Genomic DNA, 26,673 nt, shown 5'->3' on the forward strand with positions numbered 1-26,673 from the left:
GCGAGCAAGAGAGCAAGAGAAAGAGAGAGGGAGAGAGGGAGAAAGAGTGAAAATGAGAAAAGAACGAGACATTTATAGCTCGGTTTGCGTGCAGCCTTAGCCGTAAATTACGATGTCTAATTTACTTAATATGAAAATAGTCATAAATCTTATCTAGTTAATAGCGTTATAATGCCGAACCGAAAAGAAAATAAGTTTAGCCTTAAGCTCATCGTCACTATCTCTCTCTTGCTCACTCGACCGCTTCGCCAATTTGCTATCGTTCTTTGATAAATCTTTTTCGAGAATTTTACGGCCGTACTGACTCGTTGGCTACTGGTATTTTTTCTCTCTCTTTTGATTTGTGCCCGTGCACTGCTTCACAAAACAATAATAAAAATGGTTTTTATTTTGCTTTTATTTTTATTCCATTCCTCCAACTCACTCTCGAACGTCATTCCTCGATGAAAATTCTATTCGCAAACTTATGTGCGGTAAGCACATCTTTTTATCTGCTTTCCGAATACTATAGTAGCACTCGGTAATTCAACATTGTTTATGGGAAGTGCCATCTCCGTGATCTAATTTATACCATGAATTCAAATTCAACATTTTGGGCTTCACTTTTATTTTTATATTTGATTATTTTTATGTATGTTCAGCCCATCATGATACAATTTATGCATAGTTTTATTTGGCTGCTGGCTCTATTGATTTTCGTGTTAGACACTATTATACTCTGTTGATATTTTTATGACATCGTGAGCGTATGACAATCGGATAATTTATGTCAAACTTAATCAGCTCAATGGCTGTTCTCTTTCTCTCTTTAAGTTCGTCAATTCAATCGACGAATGACAAATCGATGACATTGTTCGTACGAATGAAACAAAGGGACTCACATTTATTGGATACACTCTGGCCAATATATTTTTATAGTAGTTTTTGTGATGCATGATAAATTTTTAATGCAATGTTGATGGGGTCCATTTTTGTGTTCGTACGAGGCGATGATGATTTCAACAGATCGAATTATGAACGCTCGCGCACGCGCGCACTCACAAGTTGACATATATCTCTAACGGTTTTTGTGTTGCTTTATTGTTTCGCTCTCTGCTCGGTCATAAAATATCAATCAGGCGCACAATCTTTACGACTTTTGATTGTGATATTTAAATGTGCATTCAGTCCACACACGAACAAACAAGACACTATAAATCGAGATTGGTTGAGCAAGAATCAAAATGGTTGAACTTTTAATCGATCGTAAATGGCATTGAGCAATTAAAAAGCAAGCACATTAAAATCACAATATCTGCCATTCTCGCGCACTCTCCCGGTATCAAAAGTCATAAAATATGAAAACAATAATTAAATGTGATTTGTATGCGATGATGAGTTCACATGACGGCGACGATGACGATGATAATGATGCCGATCAAATTTTGAAAAACGGAACGTGAACATAAATCGATTGAATAATGCACATATCAATAAAATTGCAATCAAAAAACGATTGTTTTCGTTTTTATCGTTATCCATTTCCAATTAATGCAACGAGCTATACGCAACGTTTATGGGCCATATTGTTAAATTTTATTCTGTCTTGTTTGAATGACATTTCTTGATGTGTTACACAGCGAATGAATCGTGCGCACATGCACACACATACACTTTGTGTCCAATTGATGCAAACGAATTTGAATCGATTTTTTACGACAATTTCCATAACAATGTTAAGTGGAAGCGTAATCAAAGACCGTTTGTCATTGACCCAATCCATTATGTTCTCATTAAAAACGCATTTTTGATATGACTTCTCGTATCATTATCGTTTAAAAAACAATCGACAGCGCAAAAAAAACACACATTTTTTATTGGATTTTTATTTCAAACGGCTTGATTTGTTTTTTTCCCTCTTCTTCACTTTTCATGCCATATTTTCCACTTGAATTTGCAACAAAGAATCATTCTAACGGCAATCGAACAGGAAATGCAATGACAAATTAATGATGCAATTGAATAAAACGGGAAATCCAAAAAAAAAAGAAGAGAAAAAAACTATGGAAAGGAAATTAAATAAAAAGGTTAAGAGGGAAAAGAGCACCGAAGGATAGAAACTTAAAAGTTTTGTCTTCCTAAAACAAGAAAACAAACGGATGAAAAAAAAATCCCAAAACAACAAAGTATTCGTCTTCTTTTGCCATCAAAACCACTTTTTGCAAAGTGAAAAAAAACTCATGTGGATCGTTTAAGTGAAACACGAAAATAAATCGTTTCTCATTAAAAACTATTAAGTAGATGTAATACCGTTGGTTTGCCAACGTTGGAACAGAGTTGAAAACAAGCGCAACTTGTTAATCTAGTTGCTATACTAATTCACAAGAGATTAAAGTTCATCTAACCGCGTGATGCTCACACACACACACTCACATACAAACCATAAGCATTAGCAGCTTTGCACATCAAATCGATGGAGCGCACAAAAAATATACATTCTAGATACATATACACCATTCGACAAAAAGAACGTTGTAAAACATGAAAAGTTTTTTTTATTCTCTAAAGTGAAGCGCAAAGTTTATCCTCCTCATTCGGTCTTGATCCGGTTGTGAGTATGAGTGACGGCACGGTGTAGAGAGCCTTATTCTTATTATTCGAATAAATTTGTTGAGTTCACATGACTTACTTTGCCCGGTTGGTATATCCCCAGTGAAGATTTGCGCGAGTGCACCAAAGTAAACATGGTGAGAAAACAACCGAAAAAAAAGATACACAAATGCTACGCAACTATACGTATATTCTCTATAAATAACGAGGCAACATACACCACAAGAGAAACAAACGACAGAACAGCACATTGAGCGTGTAAAAGTGTGTGAGAGAGTAGAAAACAGCAAGTGTTGTTCAGCGTTGGCACAACAACATGATTATGACCATAAATGTTTGAGCATTCTTGTGTTGTTATTGCAATTCACAAAAGAATTTATTGAATGCATTTTTGCACGATGTGTACAATGTACATCAACAGCAGCACCAGCACTAAATACAATGCCAGCGACATTTTTTCCCTTTAAATTCTCGTTCGTTCTTTTAGCTGTCGTTGTTATGCTTCTCCACTTGCGCATTCGCTATGTTTGGACGTGGTAGTTGCACCACATTATTATTAGTAATAGGTAGGCGAGATCAGATTTTTTTTTTATTACATAGAAAACGATCATGTTTTAAGTCTGTAAAATTACTTGTTTGATACTGCTTGAATGGTTCGACTGAAAAAGGAAGAGGGAATGAGAAAAAAAATGCATAGCTAAACATACTCACACTCAATATTGACTGTAAATGGTGCATGGTTACAGTTTAAAGAAGAGTCTGTCTAACATCGACGCATAGACACACATACACCAAACGTCACTTGAACCAAACAGCCAACCAAGAGCACACAATATTAATGATAATGATGGTAAACGTTTAATGTAATTATGTGTAACACATTTGCGAAAACGTGCGACAATGTTAAGATTGTGTCGCCCGATTTTATGGACATATCGTTCTGGCATTTTATGCTACAACATTTTGCCCAATTACGGTCTCTTCCTTATAATCATCAAATCCAATAATTGCAATTAGATGAACAGTCTTTGCAAAATGCACAAAAGTGTCTGCCATTTTCTACACGTGTTCCATTTTTAAATGCATTTTGATTGAATGTAATGCAAAGATAAATGCTGATCAATGGAATCAGTCTGGATGCGCATTGCGCACAGTGACACACATATTCGTCCATTTAAACCAAAACAATTTTATTCTCGTAAATGGTTTCTCTATGCAAATGAAGAAAGAAAAAAAGAGAAATTGATAATATCCATGTCTTTTCATCACCATACCAATTAATCGGCAAAAACAGGCGGAACTTCCATATTTTATTGATAAATAATTTGTCGGAAAATCATTTAAACGATCGATAAAAATCAATGCACAACAGCAAATGATAGAGAAATAGAGAAAACAAAAGCATTAACAAACGGTTTTTATTCTGTTGCGCGCCATAATTGTGCCATTTATTATGTTCGGAATTGTTTGTGTGCCATAGAAAATGCATATTTAAAAGAAGAAGAAAGAAAGAAAAATAGCCCATCGCTTGCCGTTTGCAATTTTTGTGCAAGACACACAACATTAATTTCCATTCCGATTGAGAGAATATGATAAAATGGTTTGAACGCGAATGCGAAGCATGCCAAACAATTCGATGCCCATTTAAAGAATTTACGATGCAAAAGCCGACAACTTAATAGACGACTCCACCTCTAAACTGACTAATAAATTGTCTACTATGTACCCACATTCAATCGATTTGTGAGTGCGCGAGCGCTCGTTCGCGCCATCGCTCATACACTCACTCATCGAACGAGTGCAACACCGATGAAAAATAAAACGAAAATGAAAAAAAAAGCTTGTTATATGTTCGATGGAACGAACGGCAAGAAAATGCCAAGCAAACGCGCACACATTTATATGAGAAAACTTATACATATTGCAGTTTTCCGTTCGACGCTCATAATTCACTCGAGCGATAATTGTTTTAGTTGTATAGTTCTTATTTTTAGTTGTGCAGCACGATCTCTTGTATAAGGCACTTCGTTTCTTCGTTCGCATATAATTTACTGAGTATGAAAACTTGTAAAACTCCATAAATACATGAGTTGGCTCGTTTATATTATTGAATCAAATAATAATTATATTCGGTTTCTAATGTGTGGCTGTTGTTTTTATGTTCAACCATTTGGCTTGGGTCTCGCACTTTTTACCATTTGGGCATAGGTTTTATGCGCATTATTATGCCTTGCTCTGACATTATATATTTGCCGCGCGCGCGGCGTGGAAAAAAAATCAATGGGAAAAACGAGCAAATAACACACAAAACGCCAAATGAATTGTTGCTGTCAATTTGTGTGCAATTCAAAAGTGGATAATTTATCAATGATAATTAATTTCTATAGCAAACCGAAAAGCAAACGGGGAGAGAAGAAAAAAACTGAGTAATTTTTTTTCTATCTTCGATTTATTTGCGGCAAGTCAAACGAGTATGTGCGCGCGCAATTTCATTGAGACGCGACGTTGACTTTGATTGCGTGACATTAATCATTTCATTAGTGTCGCCGGAGATTATGTGTTTTGTTTGAAATGTCGACATTTACTGGCAACGGCGACAACGACGAGATCTCGGCAGAATATTGAAATCGTTTATTAGTCAGATTATAATTTGATGCATTACACACAATGAATGCATATATTTATTCAAACAACAACAAATTCGAATATATACATATCACATTACAATAATTACTATTGATGTTACTTACACTTACTGCAATTAATACGGTGCGGTTCACCTAAATGTCGGCACTGTACCAACAAAATAAAACCAACAATTTATTTATTATTTTAATTACGTTTTTTGCTGTTGTTGTTCGCCGATGTGTTTGCGTCTATGCACACATATTACAAATAGCCAAGCACCGTTGCAACTGTGACAACAGCCATCATTTTCAATAAAACTCAAATTATATCATTAAATGCTGAAAATATTTGTCATGCAACTGTACTGTGTCTATGTTTTCTCGGTGACGATTTCGGAGCAGAGTAAGAGCAAAAGAACATTTTCATGGGAGAGTTGTAGCTTTGCAGCCTTGTCGTGTTCCTCAAGAAACCGCATATATGTGTCAAGAAATATGCTTCAGCACAAAACTAATAATAATAATAATTTTTTTTTTTAGTTTTGAATGATATGTGTTGGTTCGTTTACTATTTTACTTGTCCGTCGTTCGTTGTGTCGTTTGTCAATGTTCGTGCCGTGTGCTCGCTTGTTCAGTTTTTTTGTCAGTTTTCATTTTTTTTTTTCGTTTGTTCCTTCTCTATTGCTCGCTCATTTTTTGCCTTCACTATCATGTTCTGTATTTTTCGCAGCATTCGCGTGTGTTATTTAATTTTTCAACAGACCATGTCAGCTTTTGTCACAAAACACCTAATTTATTTTGTCGACTTTGTTTTTTTAAACAGACGTTAATTATCATCATGTGACAGTTCAACACACTGTTTTTCGTTTCTCTCTCCCTTCATTACAATTCGCTTCGAGTCTTTTTTGTTCTCCCCAAAAGAATTACATTTCGTGATCGTTCGCAATGTGCAGAAAAACAAAAACTTTACCCAACTTGAGAAAGAATCTCATCTGTGTTGTCGTTGTTGTACGAATGCCATTTGATGTTTTTGTTTTGCTCATTTCGAGCGCATTTTATAGTGTCACACTAAAGTTCTGACTGATTTATATAATTCATACTTATGAAATATTTATGAAAATAACGAACTGATAATTATAATGACGATGATGACAATGAATTTTTTGATCGCATACATTTCACTCGTTGATGTTGATTGTTATTTTTGGCACATGTATGTCGCCAAAATGCGATCCGCTGATTTTTCGGCCAGATTTTTCGATGTCGCTTTTATTTTGTATCACTATGATTTATGAGCTGCAAGTGACAAGGAAATTCATGCAATTTACGTAAAAGTTTAGCGAGCGCGAAAAAAATGGTAGCATGGCCAAAGAGCAATGAGCGTTGACACAGAGACACAAGTCAACAATTAAAAACGTATTAACACTTTTGATATAAATCATTGAAATGACGAAAATAAAAACGGAAAATTACACCATACCGCTTTTTTTGCCTTTCTTACGACATGGAATTCTTGGCACAGTTGTCATCGGTCCGAATGTGTTTTGTTAGATTGTTCGATTAAGAAATCTTTAATATAAAGAAAAGTCCATTTCGAACAATTAGGGGAGAGAGAGAGAGAGAGAGAGAGAGAGAGAGAGAAAGAGCGAAAGAGCGAAAAAGAAAGAAATGCATTTAATCAACCAAACATGAATGGGAAAATTCGATTTTAATCACTGAATGTATAGATCATCAGCCGCAGATATCTGGCATTTGGTTCACATGATTCATTTTCACCTTTTTGTCCAATTAATCATTTTATCAATTTATCTTTTTTCCGAACATTGTTTTCGTTTGATTCAATCTACATCCATATTTGTTCCACGTTAAATGTCATTGCCACTAATTCTCTGGTGTGGCGAAATGATTGATGGCATTCCCAAAAACAATAATTGAACAAAGAAAGTCTATTCGATGAATGAAATGCGAAAAAAACAACAACAACAATCTACCGGCTGTAATTACAAATGATAGAATGAATGTCGACAGTTGCTATCGTCCTTCTGATCCTTAATTATAATTAATATAAGCCGGGGAATAAAATTGGCCGGAACAAAGTGGAAAATCTATACGATAAATGACAGACATGTATTAAATGACAATGACACACAATTCGAAAATCATCTTTCAACCAAAGTCTGATATTAAAACGTGATTGATCGATTGACCCCCGAAAATGGTCATATTTTGTACAATATTTAAATTAATATTGTTTGAAAAATCAAATTCTACCCTCATATTTTATGAGAATAAGCTGAGTACGAAATCACAAAAGTTTCGAAAACAGATGTTCCCATCTCTCTTTTCCTGTCTCCGGCGGGTGGGTTTTTCAGAAGTTTCAAGTGATTTCTAGCCAAAGTTAATTTAAAGGTGGAGCCCAATGTGTGTGCGACTTTTACATACAAAAATATTGTGAGTGCTTTAAATTGCTCGATAATTACCTGAGAGAGTTAAGGTAAATAGAGAAAAGTTCGACTATCCAAGCACGACTGGCTTTTAACGACCATTTTATGTAAACTAAAATGGTTATTTTTGGGATTTGCAGTTTGCAATTTTACTCCGAGAAACCATTATTATCCGAAGAGAATATCCGATTAAACTTTTGCTATATATACATGTATGTGTGTGTGTTTGTGTGTTATTGCACATTCTCTCTATCGCTGCGTGTGAATTCAAACCCGAAATCGGAATCGTGCTCACGTAAAAATCTTGAATAACAAATGAAAGCAAAAATAATACGAAGAGAAAAAGAAGCATGAACGGTTTTAATGTACAGTTTTTGGAATAAATCCGAACCAAATCCGCAATGAAAACAAATGAAAATGTCACTTAAATAGCTACTCAACAGACGAAAATATCCGACCGCCGCCCCTTCCTCCGCACATACAAAACCAAATATAAGCACAAAAACAAAATCCATACACACACACAAAATAATTAACACATCTTCAGTAGTAAATTAAATGGGATTTACAATATGAATGCGGTCGAAGTTGGGTGTTTTTGTTGTTTATTTTGAATGGCAAAGTTTTTGAAACAGTAGACAGAATACAACTATTCATTTCTCCATGGATACTAAACACGTTTCAGATAATATTGAGGAGAAGAGGGATAGAGAGAGTCGACAAGCACGGAGAAGATTGTTTTGAATGGGAAGGATTGTAAAAAGCGATTTAAAACAAATAATCTCTTATGTTTTTGCATTTGGCTACAATAAATCCCTTAAGCATTAGCTGTGTGTATACACATTGAAAGAGCATCGAGCTGAGCATCAGCCCAAATGAGTTAATGCTGAAAATATTTGTGTGTGAAAATTCGAAGAATATGGAAACAAACGATGCCAAGAGAATCGATGATGATGATGATATTGTGCAAGCGAACAAACGAAAATAGTGAAGTCATTCAGATAATTTACGTTTATTTGGTGACGGATTTATATTTTAAGATGGGATTAAACGAAAAATATGTAATTCAAATCGTTTGATATTTGCACACATGCCCAATGCTCACATACTATGAATACTACGTGATATTCTGACTTAATGCTACCATTAGCATTTTATTTAAAATGGAACATATATTTATTTCGCTCTCTCTCTCATTCTTCCTTTCTCTCCTGAATTCTTTTATCATCATCATCATCACCGGTCGCTGTAAGCGTATGTAGAAAATGAAACTTGTTCGTATTTTCGCCCAAATGCACATATACTACTGTTTGTTATAAATACACAACTAATGATATCCATGTGCAGACAAACTAACCGAAATTATTACGTTTTACATGTGCATATAGCCAAAAGAACATACCCAGTATGTGGTTTTAAATGAGAGAGCAAAAAAATTAATCCAGAAGATAATTTGATGTTATGTTTGGCTCATATTTGCAACCGCAAAAACTTGTTTCTCGTATAAATTTGGAAAATTTATAGGCCAACGTGCCGCGTTGAAAACGGTTTTATAACATAATAGGTGGACTATGATCAACGCAAAATTTTCCTTTTCGTACTGAACTATGCGATATTGATACACTCTTTAACTACTCTGCCATATAAATGATAATATTATGCGAACTAGAGCAGCGAAAATTTGTTCAAGTGATTTTAAATTGGCAAAAGCTCTTTCTCTCACTCTCCGGTCGTTTAACAAACGACGATAATAGCTTACGTCCATAAAATAAATGGACTTTTTCTTTAACTGCAGCACAAAAAAAAATGAAATCCAACACAAGATATTTACACCGAATAAATTACGGCTTGACTTAATCGTATTAAAAACAAGTTAATTCTCTTAGTCAGCGTGAAATGAAATTGTTTTTTTTTCTCCATTGAAAACTATCAAAATGTGCTAATAAATTGTTGTTTTTTATGTTACATTTTCAGTTGGATGCAAAAAATAGTCCATTGGCATTATTGGCACAGACGTGCAGTGCAATTGGCGCCGACGCACCCAATCCAAAGTTGATTGCAAATATGGAAAAAAGTGGAAAAAACTTGCAAAAATCGGATAGTTGCGATAAATCGTCACCGGGCAGTCAATCGTCATTATCGAATAGTTCAAGTGAATCACATCCCAAGTCTAGTTTTAAACCATATGAACCATCGTTTCGGGATCGCTCGGTCACAACACCCGATGATTATCGATCACAATCGGCAACCAATAATCATCGTATCAAAACACCAAAACAGGTGCATTTGACACAAGTTCAACACACAAATGGACGATGCGAATCAAACCAAAGTGCTGCCTCACCACGCTCATCGCCGGCCGGTAATCATTCGCGTAAATCATCGTTGCAACAACAGCCAATCAATTTGGAAAAGTGTGCTAGTCCAACGATTACAAGTCATCGTGCCTCGGTTACATCAAAAGAATCGTCCAATTCTGTATCACGATCGACCCAAGAGAGTCCATTGTATAGTGCATCAAAATTAGCTGAAGCAACCAAAGAGTCGTCGGTATCGTATCCAAAAACAAGCACATCATTATCGTCAGTCACATCGGCATCGGGGATGTCACCATTTTTCGGTGCATACGGTCCAGGTTTACCATATCCAATGGATTTAATGGCAGCCAGTGCATTATTGTCACCACAACATGCAATGTGGAAAGCAGCCTCAATGTCACCATACTTAAACTATGCGAATCGCATGAAAATGCCAGGCCAAAATGGCACTGAATCGCTTGGCGGTTGTCGTGATCCATTTTGTACGGGTTGTTCATTGAATCCACATCCAATTGGAAAATGTCCGTCAGGTTGTACACAATGCGAACCATCAGCCAATTCAGCATCAAAATCATCATATGCTCAACAAATGTCAGCGTTTGCTCATGCACAATTGACCGCATTGGCAGCAGCCTCTCAAATGCCATACATTTGTAATTGGATTGCCGGCGATGCATCTTATTGTGGAAAACGATTTTCAACATCCGATGATCTTTTACAACATCTTCGTACGCACACCGCTTCAATGCCTGAATCAATGTTGAATCCGGCAACAGCCGGTTTACCACCAAACCATCCACTTCTGCAACGCACCTATCCAACACCACCGTTGAGCCCATTGTCTGGTAGTCGATATCATCCATATAACAAACCATCTGTGTTACCGCCAGGGTTGCATCCATCGTTAGCCGGTTTGCCATTACCACATCCATCGTTAGCACCATACTTTTCACCATACTCACTGTATGGCCGATTGGGCGCATCGCCTGGCATGCATCCATAGTAGATACAAACACACAGAGTAAATAATAAATTTATTAAGCAACCAAAATGAATGAAAACAACAAAAAAAATCTCCTTTTCTATTTGTCCTTTGATTTCTTCTTTTTTTAAAACAAAAACAAAAACAAAAACATACATATAAATTATGTCTATAAACGCTTAAATAACAATTTTTTTTAGAAATAATGAATGAAAAATAGAACAACAGTTCTATAAATCTATATATATTAATGTAATTCGTGATTATATTGCTATTAATATAAAAAAAAGATACAATCGAAAATTTAATGTAAAATGTTGTAAATTTTAACAAAAATATTAATCAATTTTTAGAGCGAAGATGGAGCAAAACGACAAGTAAAAGTAATGTGTAATATCTAATATACATCTAGATAAATTCTTCGCCAAAAAATCGTGATATGAAAACTGAATGTAAAACAAATTTAAACAAACACAACAAATAGATATCTATATTTAAATCGATGGACATACAATTAACACAATTTTCTGTCAAACTATTTCATATGATTGTAAGAAATGTGTGCGATGTATCTAGTGCGTAAAAATAGTAAACGATCAGAGGGAAATAAAATGTTTATTGTTGTATTCTTATAAATATATTTTTCTTTTTTCGTTTGATAACACGTATTTAGGTAATAGAATTAGCGGATTTTGTTTGGTTCATGACATACAAACACAATGAACTTGTTTGAACAACGATGTCACCCTCGTATTGTGTAATTAATTTTGAGATTTCATTTTTAGTATATTTTTTTTTTGTTTCAATTTCGTTTCATTGAAGAATTACACATACAAACACATTCATTTTAACCGCTGAATTAAAATTATATTTAAAGAACAAAAAAAAAAACGACGTGAAAAATATTGTGAATAAAGACAATGGCAAAAAACAAATCGAAATACACACAATTCACAATTGTTTTAATTTATTGTAATGAGGTTCATTGTTATCTGGCTTGTTAATTTGTACTCAATCAACTACAATGCAATGTGAAGATGATAAAAATGTGAATAATGAATGCAATTAATTTACAAATATTTCACACTTTTCATCGCAAAGCTGTCATAAATTATTGATTTGGAACGTCAATAAAAATGAACAGCAGCGAAAGAGTGAATAACAAATGTTCCGAAGGTCTTTTAGCTACATTTTTTTCATTGTAATGTAAGTATCGAGCGAATTCTTATCGAAATTTTTTATCAAAATGTTTATTCATCGGTCTTATATATATTTTTTTGCGTTTGAGAAGGTTGCATCATACGTCAGTCAGTATAGAAATCACTCGTAAGTATAATTCATTCGTAAGTATATATATATAATATGTGTGCAATAAAAATGATTGGTGAATTTTTTTTGTCCCACACATACCGGGAAATAAAGTTTAGTCCTCAATATGCAAAATCCCATACGAAGGTGAATTGATTTGAAATGTAAAGCCAATAAATTTTATTGATTCGACTTGATTTGAATACGAAAAAAGTCATAAATTTTTGTTTATTATTATTCGATCATGTTTATGCAAATGCAATAGAAATGCGCGAAAATTGCCAATGATATACATATATTTTCTCGCTATGTGTTGGATTGCGTTCGTTTATATTCAACCAAAAAAACAACAACTGTTAAACGACAAATCATACACTTTTGGTTTGATGTGTTTTTTTTGCCCACTTATAAGGCATCTGGTAGTTGTCGTGTTCATCGATATGCACATACACACGACCTTTAGTTCGATCAGATTATGTGGTAACCGCTTTTCAACGTGTGCATTTTACATAAAATAGTTTGTTTTTATTGGAATTTTTTTTGGTTCGTTCAATAAAACCCAATGAATCCAATTGATTTTGGATTGTGCAATAATTGTGCCGCTATATCGTATAAATTACATGGCGTTGTCGAGTTATGTTACGACTTTTGCATTTCGGATTCAATTACATTTTATGCACGCAAGCCGCGCACACAAATTCGAGTAGTGTCAGTGAGAGATTGTACGGCGGTGATGCGGAAAGAGGTGTGAGATGACATGTGTTTTGTTATGACTCGCAAACTGTGAGTTAATTAAATATGCAAATGGATGTTTCATTTTCGGCGATATAATTTTGATCGATTCGTTGACATTTCAATTAAATGCCGGCACACCATCGGACATTAAAATAGTTTTTGTAATTGACCACATCGACCCATTCCGAGGAAATTACGGTACATATATGCGATAATCTCATTTGACTTGTTTGCGCTTTGTGTATTCATTTTATGGTTGGATGAAATGTTTTGACTGAATGCGGTACGAAATAAATCAAATTTCGATGATCAAAACAGCAACCATTTGTGGTTTGAACATTGTACAACCAAAGAGAATGACAAAGAGAAGGAGAGAAATTACATTTGTCGTGTTTAGAAAAGACATTTGATTTGCGTCAAATCGATTTTGGCTGTCTTCATTTGATGATTTCATGGCATGGTATTAAGTAACAACAGACAATATCAGACAGATACAGCAATACAGTTTGTGTGTCGTGGCATGCCAAACAAATACAACGTGAATGCGATTAGAAGCTCAATTTGAACGAATCTCGTTCGTTCGTGAGTGTTTTTTTTCGTCTTTGCGATTTTATGGGCCAAAATATTAATCACGACCGATCAATCATCAATTAAGTCAATGATATTAAAGTCAATCACACACATGTATGTGGCACTGTACACATATGGAATTGTCAATTTCAATTTACATCAAACGGCAATCAATTCAAGCTCGCGAAAATTGCTTTAAAGCCAAAGTGTTTAACCGTGCACAAAAGGTGAAATAATCGAATCGTTAACGATTCGTGATAAAATGGCGAGCGCATTTTTTTCATTCGTTCTCTTGCGGGCGTTTCTAGTGAAATATAAGCCATTTCTCAAAACCTCACGTTTCTTTTCTTCTTTTTTTTTCAATGGATGAATACAAATAAATAACCAAAACGAGACGAAAAAGTTATAATAATAAATATAAAGCTAAAATGCGAATTATATGCAAAATGTGAGTGACATGACAAAATGCCAACGGTAGCCGTGAAACATACACACAAAAAGCACACTTGAGTATTTCCAGGAATATTTAATAATATTGTATATGCCACTTTTTTTCCTTCAGAAAATATTACTGGCTCTTCCCCACTTTCTCTCTCTCTCTCTCTCTCTCTCTCTCTCTCTCTCTCTCTCTCTTTTGCTCTATGTATTTCTCGCATTCATTTGGTACGTTAGCATTCATATTTTGATGCGTTGCTTGATATTTTGTAGTTGTTATTACTGTTGTTGTTGCTTTTTATTCCTGCGTTTAGTCGGTGCTTCGATTTTTATTTTCATGTTATTATTTCGCAGATAGGTTGCTGCCTCCATCATATCCTCGTTCACTGTGTCTACCTGTAAACAGTGTGATGTCAGTAACCTGTCAGCTGTAACAAGGGAAATGGGCTGTCACTTGTCACAACTGTAACGATGATGTTGATGATGATGCCAATGTGTCGAGAGAGCGGAACAGAAAGAGTCAGCTCTAGATCGACTCAAAAGCTGAGAAAACAAACGATGACGACGATGATGATGCACAGTTGGTAAATACAAAACACAAACAGACACAAACACAAATACAAAATGTACATGGCAACGCATCCAAATCAACATTGCATAAAATGAGCAATAAGTTGTCGCTTCGTAAATGAAACGAACCGGAATTGAAATACTGTACGAGAAGTCACAACGAAATGCGAGTGAATGAAATGGGAAAACTCGTAGAGAAATGGTGGAAAAGCGTAAGAGAGATGGATGGATGGATGGCCAAAAATAAAAATCACGATGCAAAAGGAATGACAGGAAAAATATACGGTTTAGACAGACAGAGGCACACAACCGGAGTAGATAAATTGAACTGACAAGAGCTCTGAACAGCAAAATATGCTGACGGAAAAAATATGACAGATACTGAACATTTCAGGATGAAAATAACAGGACAAAAAATATAACAACAAATAAAATGAAAAAAAAAAAAACAAAGACAACGACGAAAAAAATCGAAATTGAAAATTATACAAATAATCTTGTGAAACGAAATGGTAATATTGGAATGAAAAATGTGGTTTGAATGACATGCGACACGTTTTTTTTTTATTGTATACACAACACACATTCGCCTATTCAGAAAAATTCCTTGACACATTCACTTTTTGAACCATCTACAAAATGATTGCAAGTGAAACGAAGAGGCGCGCGCGCGCACGAGCGATCGAACATCAAACATATCGGTTGTGCTCAAATTTCAAAATCACTTAGACTTGACACGACACTCAGTGTCATCGTTACACATCAAACGCTTTCTGACTTCCCGTTGCGCTTGATGAGAGATCAAACGAATAAAAATATTATTACGAATGCTCCGAAGCACACCTATGTTTGTATTTTTTAGTCTTATTGCTCTGTCAAACGAAAAAAAAAACCATTATGCATGAGACAAAAAGGCGCGCGCGCGACGCACGCAATGCAACTGAAGATATGCCGAGAAACTAAGAATTTCCATCAAATTCCTGGAATTTGCACAATGTAAGCAATTTGTTGTCGAAGTACCGAATCGAGAATTTTCTCAGAACTAACAAGTCACGAGTCAAAAAGTCGATTACCATACACCACGGAAGAATGAATGAACAAAATAAATGGTCGGTCGTTGTTGGTCTTTATGATTCCGTTACGCTGGAAATTTAATTAGATTCTTTCAACGGGCCAATTTTCGTAGTGTTTTTCTAATCAACTGACTAAAGCTGGCCTATTGTCAATGCACTAATGAACTGCCATTTTACGATTTCGTATCGAACAAACGACAAGAAGTAAAACAAATATAGCGGCTGATTTGATTGTTTTTATTAAAATAATTTGTTGCATTCGATTCGAATTGCCCCATTGAGTATTAGGTGTTTAGCAATGTTCACGTTTTGTAAATATCTACGATTTGATATCACGAATGGTTCGAAAATCGACACATGAGAATCTCTTAAGTTGCTTTCATTTGTTCGTTTACCGCGTTGAATGCAATTTGATCAATAACTCACCAGCTCACAATAAAATAAAAAGCATTTGTGTACCATCGACAACTTTTCTCGCGTTCGAGTTGTTTGCTTTTCAAAAGAACCCATTTTTATAATATGGTTTCGTCTTTGACAAGATAAAGAAATGTACGCGAAACAATAATAAACGTGAGCAACCATTTCCTTTTAAATACTCACGATTTCAATAAATCACTTGACTGATGACAGATAATAATGTCCGAATTCATTTAGAGCCCACACCGAGACATATGCGCTTTATTGCAAATGCAACAAGAATCGCAATGGCAACAGATCGTGTGGGCCGGCTTGATTTTTAATGCCGATTGCCGTTTGTCTATGTCTTGTGTATTCTCATTTGGTGTCGATTTTTTCGTGGCATAATTCACCGGTGTCCAATATCTGTTTGCGCCATTGTGATCAAACATGCGACTGCTGGTTTTATTTTCGCTCATTTTTTTTCCTGTTTGAATTGTTTTGTTGTTGTTGTTGCCTCTCAATCGATTTGCTTGCCATTTCGGCATCGAGTTGTTGTTATTTCGTATGTCGTGCTTGTCGCTACATATTCGGATGCATATTATGTGTTTGTGTCTTGTTTTGCATGCTAAATTTTGTTGTATGTTTATTGTTTTTCGTCTCTTTGCGCCTGACCAAACGTCTGCACACGCTCGCGCACATACATCATATGCATTGTGGCCAATGCACATAAAAACAGTCACAATTGATTGTAAAATGGTTTTTGGCTCACTTTTTTTCGCCGTAGATTGGCGTTAGTGTATCACACACACATGCACAATTGCACTTACAATCGTTGCGATAAAAGAGTAGTTTTTTTGAATTTGCCTCATATATGTGTGAACAGAACCGAAAAGCTTGCTGAAATTGATCGAAATGAGATATGTATCGGTGAAGCCTAACGGCTGAGGCGTAGGTGAGCACAAACACGTTAGCAACGGGTAAATTCGTTTGGTATTCAGTGCAAAATTGCGCACCATGTTAGCGCATATATTTTTGTGTTCGTTCAACGTGAATATTCGTGTACGAATAAAATATATGCAGCGCGATTGTAATCATCTCGATTGCTTAAAAATGCATTGTTTTTGAGCGGTTATTTATTAATGTGATTTCGATAAGAGTAAAAATGATGCCTTGAATCACGGTCAATGCACAAGCACACACACAAACAACGAACAAGAATGTCAGGACGTTTTGTTTGATTCTGCAAGAGCAGAAAAAAAACATTGGCATGACCAGAACAATGGATCGAACGGAATTCAGCGGAACGACGATGATGCAAATAAAAGATGTTAAAGCGTGAACGTGCCAGAAAAATGAGCCCAAACCAAAGAAGCCTGCCGAAGAACACATTCATTCAATGGCACACCGATCTCTCTCTCTCTCTCTCTCTCTCTCTCGTCCGATCGTTCGTTAGTCACTCTCACTCCAAAAACCATTTCCCATTTTGTCTTTCGCTCAGCTTGGCTGCCGCACTCTAAATCTTCTGGTGAATAATAAACTGTTCGACTTGGACATTATCTCACTCACATGTTGCCATTGTGCGCACCGGAGAAGAACGAACAAACGAACCCATTGACAATATTACCTATGGCAATTTTGTTTCGTCGTTTTTTTTTTCAGTCGATTTTCAGCTGGAAAACGCAATCACAACATGTATAAAATGTAAATGTTTCCTTATAAATGGTCTCGTTTGAACTTTAACGTCTGTTGTTTTGCGATTATTTATAGATTAAATTATGTAAAATGATGTGCGATGCCTATTTATTATGTAAAATGTTCGTTGGCATCCGCGAATGCACGGTGAAAAGCAACATCACATTTCCAAGAGTAAGAGATATAAGCGCGCAAGTGGTGTATAGAAAGACAGAAACTACATTCTCCTGTCGGTGTAAATGGGATAATATCCGAGATCCGACAATAAATGGTGGGCATTTAAAGGCACACATTGAGTACATAAATTATATCAAGTACTCTTGCAATCTCTTTTCATTTCAATTGCTAGCTCGTTTTCACTCGCATTGCCTCACTATCTGTCGCATTTTTTGCAGACACCCAAGAATGAATTGAAATCGCGTTGAAATCGAATGTCATAAAGATCGTGCACAATACTCTTTTGCCCGTGTACAAAAGAACAAGGAACAAGGAAAAAAAATCGTCGTGCTTAAGAAATCATCAACGCCGCGAAGCAAATGCAAAACAGCCCAGCACAGCTTCACTAGAATATGTTGTGAGATGATGTTGTTTCCACTGCTGTGTTGAATTGCGAATATTCACACAGTTCCCGACTTGATCGTTGTGTTGTTTATGGTTCGTTGCGTCGGTTTTTTTTGTTGCTTTTGTATGAATTTTTCAACCGAACTCCCCTTTTTTCTTCATAAATTCGAACTTTTTTTGTAGTTGAGCGCGTGTGCGCACAATCGCTCTCCCTCTTATTTATTTGACTTAAATTCAACAATTTTGTCAGTTGTTTATGTAAAAATAAATAATTTATGTGTTGTTTTATTCGTTTTGCCATTTTGCTTTATTCACAGCATATGTACAATATATGGTGTACATATAAGCTTGTTCAATGTTATCGCGGCAAATATGTGTGTTTGTTTCATGTCTGCGTACCAGTGCAGTTCCAATAGTGGAAATGAAAGAAATGTTTTTCATCTTTAAACATGATGTGTTGTTAAGTTCACTTTTCAATTCTTTATCGCTTGCATTTGACTTTTGGCAGCATAAGAGCGAGAGTGCAAAATTCAAAACAAAAACAAAACAAAAACAAATGTTTAATAATGAATATGCAGCGCTGAAAAGATGAAAAATAGTGAGTATGTGCTCTGTGTAGTGCGTTTGTCTTGTCTTTTCAGCATTTCTTCCAATCTTCTCTCATCGCTTTTTGGTGCGCCACATAAACAATAAATATTGTTTTTATACGATGCAATTTATAAGGTTTCAAAGCAATCGCGTGCAAATGTCAAGATATTAAGTTTCGGTGTGTGTCGGTAAATTGTTGTGTTTTGTTCGCCTGTAAAATGTAATTTGGTGCTCTGTCAAAGCAACTGAAAACACGTCTCTCAGCTCTTCTTTTCGTTCTGTTGACTCAGTGATGGTTTCGGTTATTCCTGCGCACGAAAAGTGAGAGAAAGATCACAGGGCCGTCGTGTGTTTGTGAGATGTATTTGCCACAAAGCGCAAGCACATTATTTATTTACAAACGTGAATCGGGAAAAACAGAAATGCAAAACAGAAAAGGCAACAACAATGCCAAAGAAAAAAAAAAAGGCGAGGAAGAGAAGGGCAGAAAATAAAAGACGGCAACTAGAATGAGATGTGATTGTGTCGGTTGTGAGTTCAATTTTCACAGTATTTTGTGGTTTTCATTTCAAATGACAACATTCAGCTGCTGTATAAACGTGCATTTAAATGTAGCTAAGCATTAATTGCTTGAGATAAGAGACACGAGTACACCGATGCGGTGAGTGAGAGACACACACAGGGAGAGAGCGAGAGTGATATCATTAAACCAGAAAAGCGTGTTCATTTTGTGTGTTTATACTTTGCTCTGCACCTCTGCCACCACACTGTGTTGCTGCATTTTTTAATACGATGAATTTGCCATTTAAATCCCTTGTGAAATGGTTTTTGTGCAATGAAACAAAGACAAAGACAAAGGAGACAGCACACATGGATTTGTCATTATGATGTCAAGAAAGTATTTTGATAATCAGCATGGAATGAAAAATGCCATTCATTCAACTGACTGCGCTTAGGTTTCAGCTCTGCTAGCATTTAGTTTTTATTTTAATTTTTAATTAAGTCCCAGCCTACCACCATTCATTTACAGAGATGTCAAAAATGTTTTCCTTCTCATTGCCACTCTTATACAAAACACGAAGAGAGCGGCTCATCACAGACTGTATTTTACATACAAAAAAAAAAATGTATGGCAAGACATTGATTGATTTTGAATTAACACCTTTTAACCTTGCTAAATTGTTTAAAATTGCATGTTGTACACAACGGTTGTGGGCTCTGTCAAATGTTTGAGCAGCAATGAATAAGTGAACATCTTTCCGAAAGCCAATCACTTGTCATCTTCTTATCTAGGTTAATTGGATGATCTCCATTCAATGAATTTCCGACAGACATGAGAACTTGCAATGCAACATTCTCAACAATCATTTCCACAATCCACATACTCGACACAACAACAAATGACAACACTTCAAACAATTTGAAACTTCATTGCCGCTACATCATTCTCGAAAGGTGAAAATTTGCTTTTTCTTTTCATTGGCCGTTAACACTGACCAAATCATCTAAGTGGCATTTAAGCTGCCGGTAAAGAAGACAATCCATCAAAATGTAAAGAAACATCAACGTGACACAATAGCGCACACAAAATATATATATAACATACACACATTCACGAATACCAACTGAAACGTAGCGATTAATTAATAATACAATATTGCCACCTGTAACTTGGAGCATAAGTGAATGAGTTTTCGTGCAGGGCATCGCTTGCTCATGGGCCAACACGTGTTTATGACAAACTTACAATATTCAACGCCTGTTAGTACATACCTTTTTTGTGCCCACTTCGTCTTCATCATCATCATTTATATTATTTTTTTTTTAGTTCCTTCATTCATCCATTCTGTCGGTTGGTTGTTCGTTTCGTTCATTAATTTACATAAATATTGCCTGCATCAAAACATTAGCTATACCACGGCAACGATGGAATTAAATCAACAGTAAACAAATGAATGAAGTTGAAAAAAGAGTGTGTGTGTGTGGTGTGTGCTGTGCTTATGCATTGAGTACATGTCAAACGAATAACATGGCTCTGACAATTACAAATTTATCCACATAAAATGTTAAATAAATTAACTAAACAAGTAATTTGACTGAATGACTGACGGAATATTATTGATGTTTCTCTGACGCGTCAACTTCATTTGCTAGACTTCAAATTCACTCACATTGTTTGCACTGTTGTTCGCTGCTCAAACATTGAAATGAACTTTTGAATGGGCGAAAGAGCGAAAGAAATGCAAAATAATCGATCAAGCAGTGAATGAAAGCAAAAAAGAGAGTAAGATGAAACGCAAAAAATGATCACGACATTTTCAATTCTTTGCAGCTTTTCGAGTGTTAGTCGAAAGCTGTTCAATAATAATTCATAGTCAGTCATATTTCGTGCTTTCAGTATTTCACATTTTGATGAATGGTATGTAATTTATTTTAAACGAAGTAATGCGATCTACTCACTGACTCACACAAACACACACACACCAATGCACGATGTGTGCGAAAGAAGAAAGAGAGTGAATGGCTAGAAAAGGTAGAATGAATCGTAGCACCGAAAATGAACGAATATGCAAATGATTAATGTGCGCTTATAATTGAAGAAAAGAGGAAATGGTTGTCATTAGGATAGACAGGCGAAATTTTAATATTTTCATTTTACGATCGTTTTTACAACAATATATAGCCGGGGCATATGTACATGGTAAACATTTACGTTCCCCACTACAACAGACCAATTCCTTTGATGTGAGAGTGTCGCAAAAAAGAAGAAACGAAAACCAAATGATGAATTATACGGTATTCAAAAAAATACTACAAAGAAAGAAAGAAATACAATGAGATACACCAAACTGTCGGCTCAAACAATTATTGTCTTTTGACAGTCGAATTAATATCACTTAATCATTCTGTGGACATCAGCTGCCGTTTGTCATCTCTTGATTTATATGCAAATGAACAACTCATACATCTTACATTCAATACACACCGCACGCATCACTCATTTCATTCCATTGACATGAAACCATTTAATGCCATAGACACCATTTTTATTTTCTATTTAATTATGTTTTCTTTCGAATTTTATTTGTTTTGAGAGAAAAAAAATGATGTTTTGATGTTATTCAACGCTCAATTTCAGTTTAAAATCGACATTTTTTTCTATTGCCATTCAGAACGAATGGTACTCTGCACTCTATGCTCTCATCGCCATTTCTCTCGACAAAATAATGAAATTATTGACTTTTCGTCTTTTCGTTAGTGCCCCAAGACTATTGCTTTTCTATTCCACTTCATTGCAACATCAAACTGCAACAAATCATTCGGTTCAATGTATTTTCACTTCTTCTTCTAACTTCTCAAGATTAATCTGAGAACATTTATAACACACGAACCGAAAAGAGTATTGCAACAAATGATAAAATAGATTCAAGAAGTGAGCAAGTCGCAGAGAGAGAGAAAAAGAGAGAAAAAAGTAGCAACAAAAAACCCCGAAGAAGAATGTACTCCGATCCGGAGTAAATAAAAAAGCAAGTGAATGAGCGCGCGTTCTTGTCCGCTTTGAACGGAAAAAAAGAAGTAAAGGGAAAAATTGGACCATTAATTCTAGTCGTAAAAGATATTAGCATCTGTCCGCGCAGTTCTTAAGAGTTAATGGCCAAGAATAGATCATTTTGGTCCCACGGGTGCATTTTTACCATTTTCAGTTGATTTGTTCAGTTCTCTGTTTTTTTTTTGCACGAATTTCTCGTTGATTGGCCGTATCGTGCGAACACACAACGTGAGCATTTGAGAATGAATTGAAGGAGACACACAGAGAATACACATCAAAGTAAAATGAATGGATTCCACTTTGATAAATAAAATACGCATTTGGATTTATATGGATTGGGTGATATTGTGTGCTCAGTGCATCACTGTGAAGACAATTGGACAGTGAAACAAATCTCTTTCTATTTTCATTGTTACGCAAAGAGGAGACAAAATATACACACACGCTACTTCAAAACGATTGCTGCAGTGTGATTTTTTATCGATGAACAAAAGAACTAGGGAAAATCTCATAAAATGTGACATACGGAGCGTGCAAAGAATGATTACAAACGAATCATAGAGATTGAAAGAGAGAGAATTCTGCAAATGGCCAACAAAAAACGATGCACATAAACAACAATTGTGCTTTATCATTTTGGCATATTTATTTTTGCCTTGTATGTAATAATAAAGAAATATTGGGCCGTTAACTGTGTTAACACTATGCTATTGTAAATGTCTTTTTGTGCTCATTTCTAACCACATACTTTACAGCTATGGAGATGGAGATATGGTTTTCTATCCATTTATGTGTTGGCTGCTAAAGATAACCATCGCATTGAATAATCTGCCATAAATATAAATCTTCACTCATTGGTGGTCATGGTCCTTTTTCGCCAAACCATAAAACCATTATTATCAAAAAACTAAATCGTTTATAATTCCGATGTTTTTTTTTGTTTGCATTTTGAGAAAATGAATGTTGATTTTGGCTTTATGGTATGAGATAAATTTTTCGGTGAGCAAAGCTAAATGATCAATAGATCTTTAAATGGATGTGCATCCACTTTTGAGGTAAAATTCTTAGCAGTAAATAAATTGGGCGGGAAATGAGCTGATATTTCCAATTCTAATAACGTTTGAATGAAATGAAACTTTTTCGGTTGTACATTTTATTTGTCATGCTTTTATTTTTTACATCTGTTTTTTTCTTACAGTTTTGATTCAATAACGTATCAAAATGTAATACAATATTTCAAAGCAAATAGAAACGATAATTCATAGTCAATCCATGTGTGAATTGCTTTAGCGTCTTGATTTTTTTTAAAAACTAATGAGATGGCAAGTATGATGATTGAGGTGCTGGTGGAAGGTATGATGATTGAGGTGCTAAATAAAAAAAATTCAGTATTATTTATATAATATATCAATTGAAAATTAAATAATCAATTAGCATACCTGGTGCGGAGTAGCTAGATGAAGGTGCCAAGTAAGATTGTTGAGGTGCTAAATTAAGAAAAATAATAATTATTCAAAGTTTTATCGGAAATCAAACGAAACGAGTATTTTCGTTTCCAAATCAATAAGATCGACAAAAAAACTATAAAAATTACCTGGTGCATATACGGGCGCTGAGTGGCTTGAAGGAACTCCATAGCTTGCTTGTGGTGCTTGTGGTGCTTGTGGTGCGTACGTCAATTGAGGTACTAAATAAAAAAAGTTCAAAATAGAATCACAAAAAATTCTACAAAAAATTGAATAGTCAACGCATACCTGGTGCAGGTCCAGCAAGTGCGGGTGCTGATCCATAGCTAGGTGCTGAAAAAGGAAGAACTCAATTTTAAACATTTTTCTTATATAAAACCAATTTGGCTGGGGTTTTGACGACTTCAGTTCAATGTTTTTTCTTATCAATGTTTTTATAGTACACTGAAAGAACTGTCACTTCTGTCAGTGTAATGTAAACATATTCATATCACTATTTTTTAATGTAACTAAAGGGGGGCCAAGTGACTATTAAATACCTGGAACTTTCACGATGTTTGCTGGTGCTGCTGCTGTCGGAAGGTTGCCGTGTCCATAGCTGTGTGGAATTTCTTGTACGAGCTAATAATTGAATTAGTAACATATCTTTTTTTGTTTATTTCAAAGCAATCATATTTACCTTGATAATTTGTTCTGGAGCGCCTGCTTCTCCGACCTAGAATGAGTCAAGTGAAGGTAATGTTTTAATTTCTCCGTGCTATGTAATGTTCAACGAAAGTTGAGTATATATTTACCTTGATGATTTGAGTTGGTGCCGGTGCTGGATGTGGTCCTTCGGCATGTGATGGAGTGAAAGGTGAGCCTCCTACGGCAACATTAACAACATCTGGGCTTGCCTGATGAGCCGAACCGAATACACTGGCTGGACCACTGCTGACTGGACCGCTGCTGAATCCGCCGCTGACTGCACCACTGCTGTATCCACCGCTGACTGCGCCACTGCTTTGATATGGTTGTTCAAAAATCTTCACGATTTTAACTGCTGAAGGTGCTGGAAAGCTTGGTGCTCCCAAACTTGGAGCTACAAACTAAAAATCAAAATAAATCGGATTAATTCCCTCTGTCATCTGTCTATTTGAAATTATTTCTATTCTTGACCTAGTTCAGAACATTGATTGATTGTTATAATCCATAACTTACGATTATTGATATTTAAATAAAATAATAAAAAGTCGTTTTAATCTTTTTAGTTAATCAAAATGCAAATGAAAATGTCATCAGAAGATTATGCAAGCAAAATGTAACGATAAAAAATGACGAGCATTAATTTGATTTGTGAATCAAAAAGAAAGAAAGAGAGAGTTGAAAAGTGACTGTTATTTAATCATCTTTTGCTAATAATTAAAGTACATACTGCTGGAGCTGCTGGAACTCCGTAGGTTGTTGCTGGTGGAGCTGGTTGATGATGAGTAACTGGGGCACTTGGTGGTAGATATTGTGATTGAGGAGCTAATTCATTGCGTTTCAAAAAATGAAAAGATTCAATGTTATTGACGTATGATTGTAAATTTTTGGATTTTATTAAATTAAATGTATGAAATACCTGGCGCTGGCTGGTAGTGAGGAGCAGGCGCTGGCTGGTAGTGGGAAGCAGGAGCTGGCTGGTAGTGAGGAGCAGGCGCTGGCTGGTAGTGGGGAGCAGGAGCTATTTAAATGCCAAATACGTGTTTTTTAGTTGAATAGTAAAGTAATCAATCGATCAATTGTTACATTATCATGGCGAATACAATAAGCCAGCATTACGTAAGCAAATCGTAAGTTTATTTACCTGGTGCGCTGTACTGTGGTTGAGATGCTGTTTATAAATTGATAAAACGGCGTGTCATTATTATTTTGAATCATCTTTTAATGTTTTACATTCATATGTTAAATACAACAAAGTACCTGAGTATGATGGAGCAGCTGGTTGTTGATGAACGATCTTAATAATTTTGACTTCAGCCGGTTGAACGTGGCTTGGTGCTGGGCCGTATGATAGAGCTAAAATTATTTAATTCATTGTAAATCACTTTGTAAACTTCGTTTAATTTTATATGTGTCTCTTCAACTCTTGATAAAGTTTAAAATATTTATCTGATACGAAAGTTCACATAAAACATGATTTTTCAGGAAATCATCACATACATTCACTTCATATGTTTTGCATCACAATTTCAAAACTGTTTTTTAATTGATTTCACTTTCACACTCAGAGTTTTCAAAATGTAATAACTAGTTTGATTGAGGCGTTAAATTGAAGACATCATTAACTTTCAGCTGTGATTACATTTTCACTTTCATTTGATCGAGAAGTTTGATGTATAATTGTTAAAATTAGGTACCTGGTACATGGACTGGAGCAGAATGTGCCGATGCATGGTAATTGTATCCTGTTGATCCAAGCAAACCAGCCGAAGCATAGCTTACCAAAGCTAAAACACAGATAAAGACCTAATAACACACAAAAAACAATATTATTATTATTTCATGAAAATTCCACTTTGTTGCCATTGTTCACATCTTTGCAAGTCAAATAATTCAATTCACTGTTATCAGACACAAAATGTTTTGAACACGCACCTTCATTTTTGATGTAGTTCCTCGCACACACAAAAATCAACTGATGATTTGGCCAACATTTTGGCGATCTTTTATACCAATCCGAAAAAACGGAATCAATAAAAGTCGTGTTTTATATAAGCCGTATAACAAATCAAATATATTTTAGCA

The 26,673-nt window shown here is 35.4% G+C and overlaps 2 protein-coding genes across 2 annotated transcripts in view; one reads left to right on the plus strand and one right to left on the minus strand.

The window, feature by feature from the left end:
* The window catches only part of LOC116341052 (zinc finger protein Elbow), a 28,573-nt gene extending 17,476 nt beyond the window's left edge, over positions 1-11,097 (plus strand). The window contains exon 2 of the mRNA XM_031767904.1: positions 9,632-11,097. Coding sequence (XP_031623764.1) covers positions 9,632-10,978 — 1,347 coding nt within the window. The 3' untranslated portion in view covers positions 10,979-11,097. The remainder of the gene's footprint in view (positions 1-9,631) is intronic.
* A 12,648-nt stretch (positions 11,098-23,745) lies between these two features.
* Positions 23,746-26,584, minus strand: LOC116340978 (skin secretory protein xP2-like). Its single transcript, XM_031767777.1, has 13 exons — positions 26,524-26,584; positions 26,286-26,394; positions 25,849-25,944; positions 25,733-25,759; positions 25,508-25,609; positions 25,319-25,413; positions 24,699-24,992; positions 24,584-24,619; positions 24,444-24,525; positions 24,193-24,237; positions 24,033-24,125; positions 23,878-23,925; positions 23,746-23,808 (listed from the first exon to the last, which is right to left on the minus strand). Exons 1-13 carry the CDS (start codon positions 26,527-26,529, stop codon positions 23,750-23,752), a joined length of 1,092 nt encoding a protein of 363 aa, XP_031623637.1. The 5' UTR covers positions 26,530-26,584; the 3' UTR covers positions 23,746-23,749.
* Between the last annotated feature and the right edge of the window lie 89 nt (positions 26,585-26,673).

Source organism: Contarinia nasturtii, unplaced genomic scaffold (genome assembly GCF_009176525.2).
Source record: "Contarinia nasturtii isolate CC-2019 unplaced genomic scaffold, AAFC_CNas_1.1 Cnas_scaffold_695, whole genome shotgun sequence".
Classification (NCBI taxonomy): Eukaryota; Metazoa; Arthropoda; class Insecta; order Diptera; family Cecidomyiidae; genus Contarinia; species Contarinia nasturtii.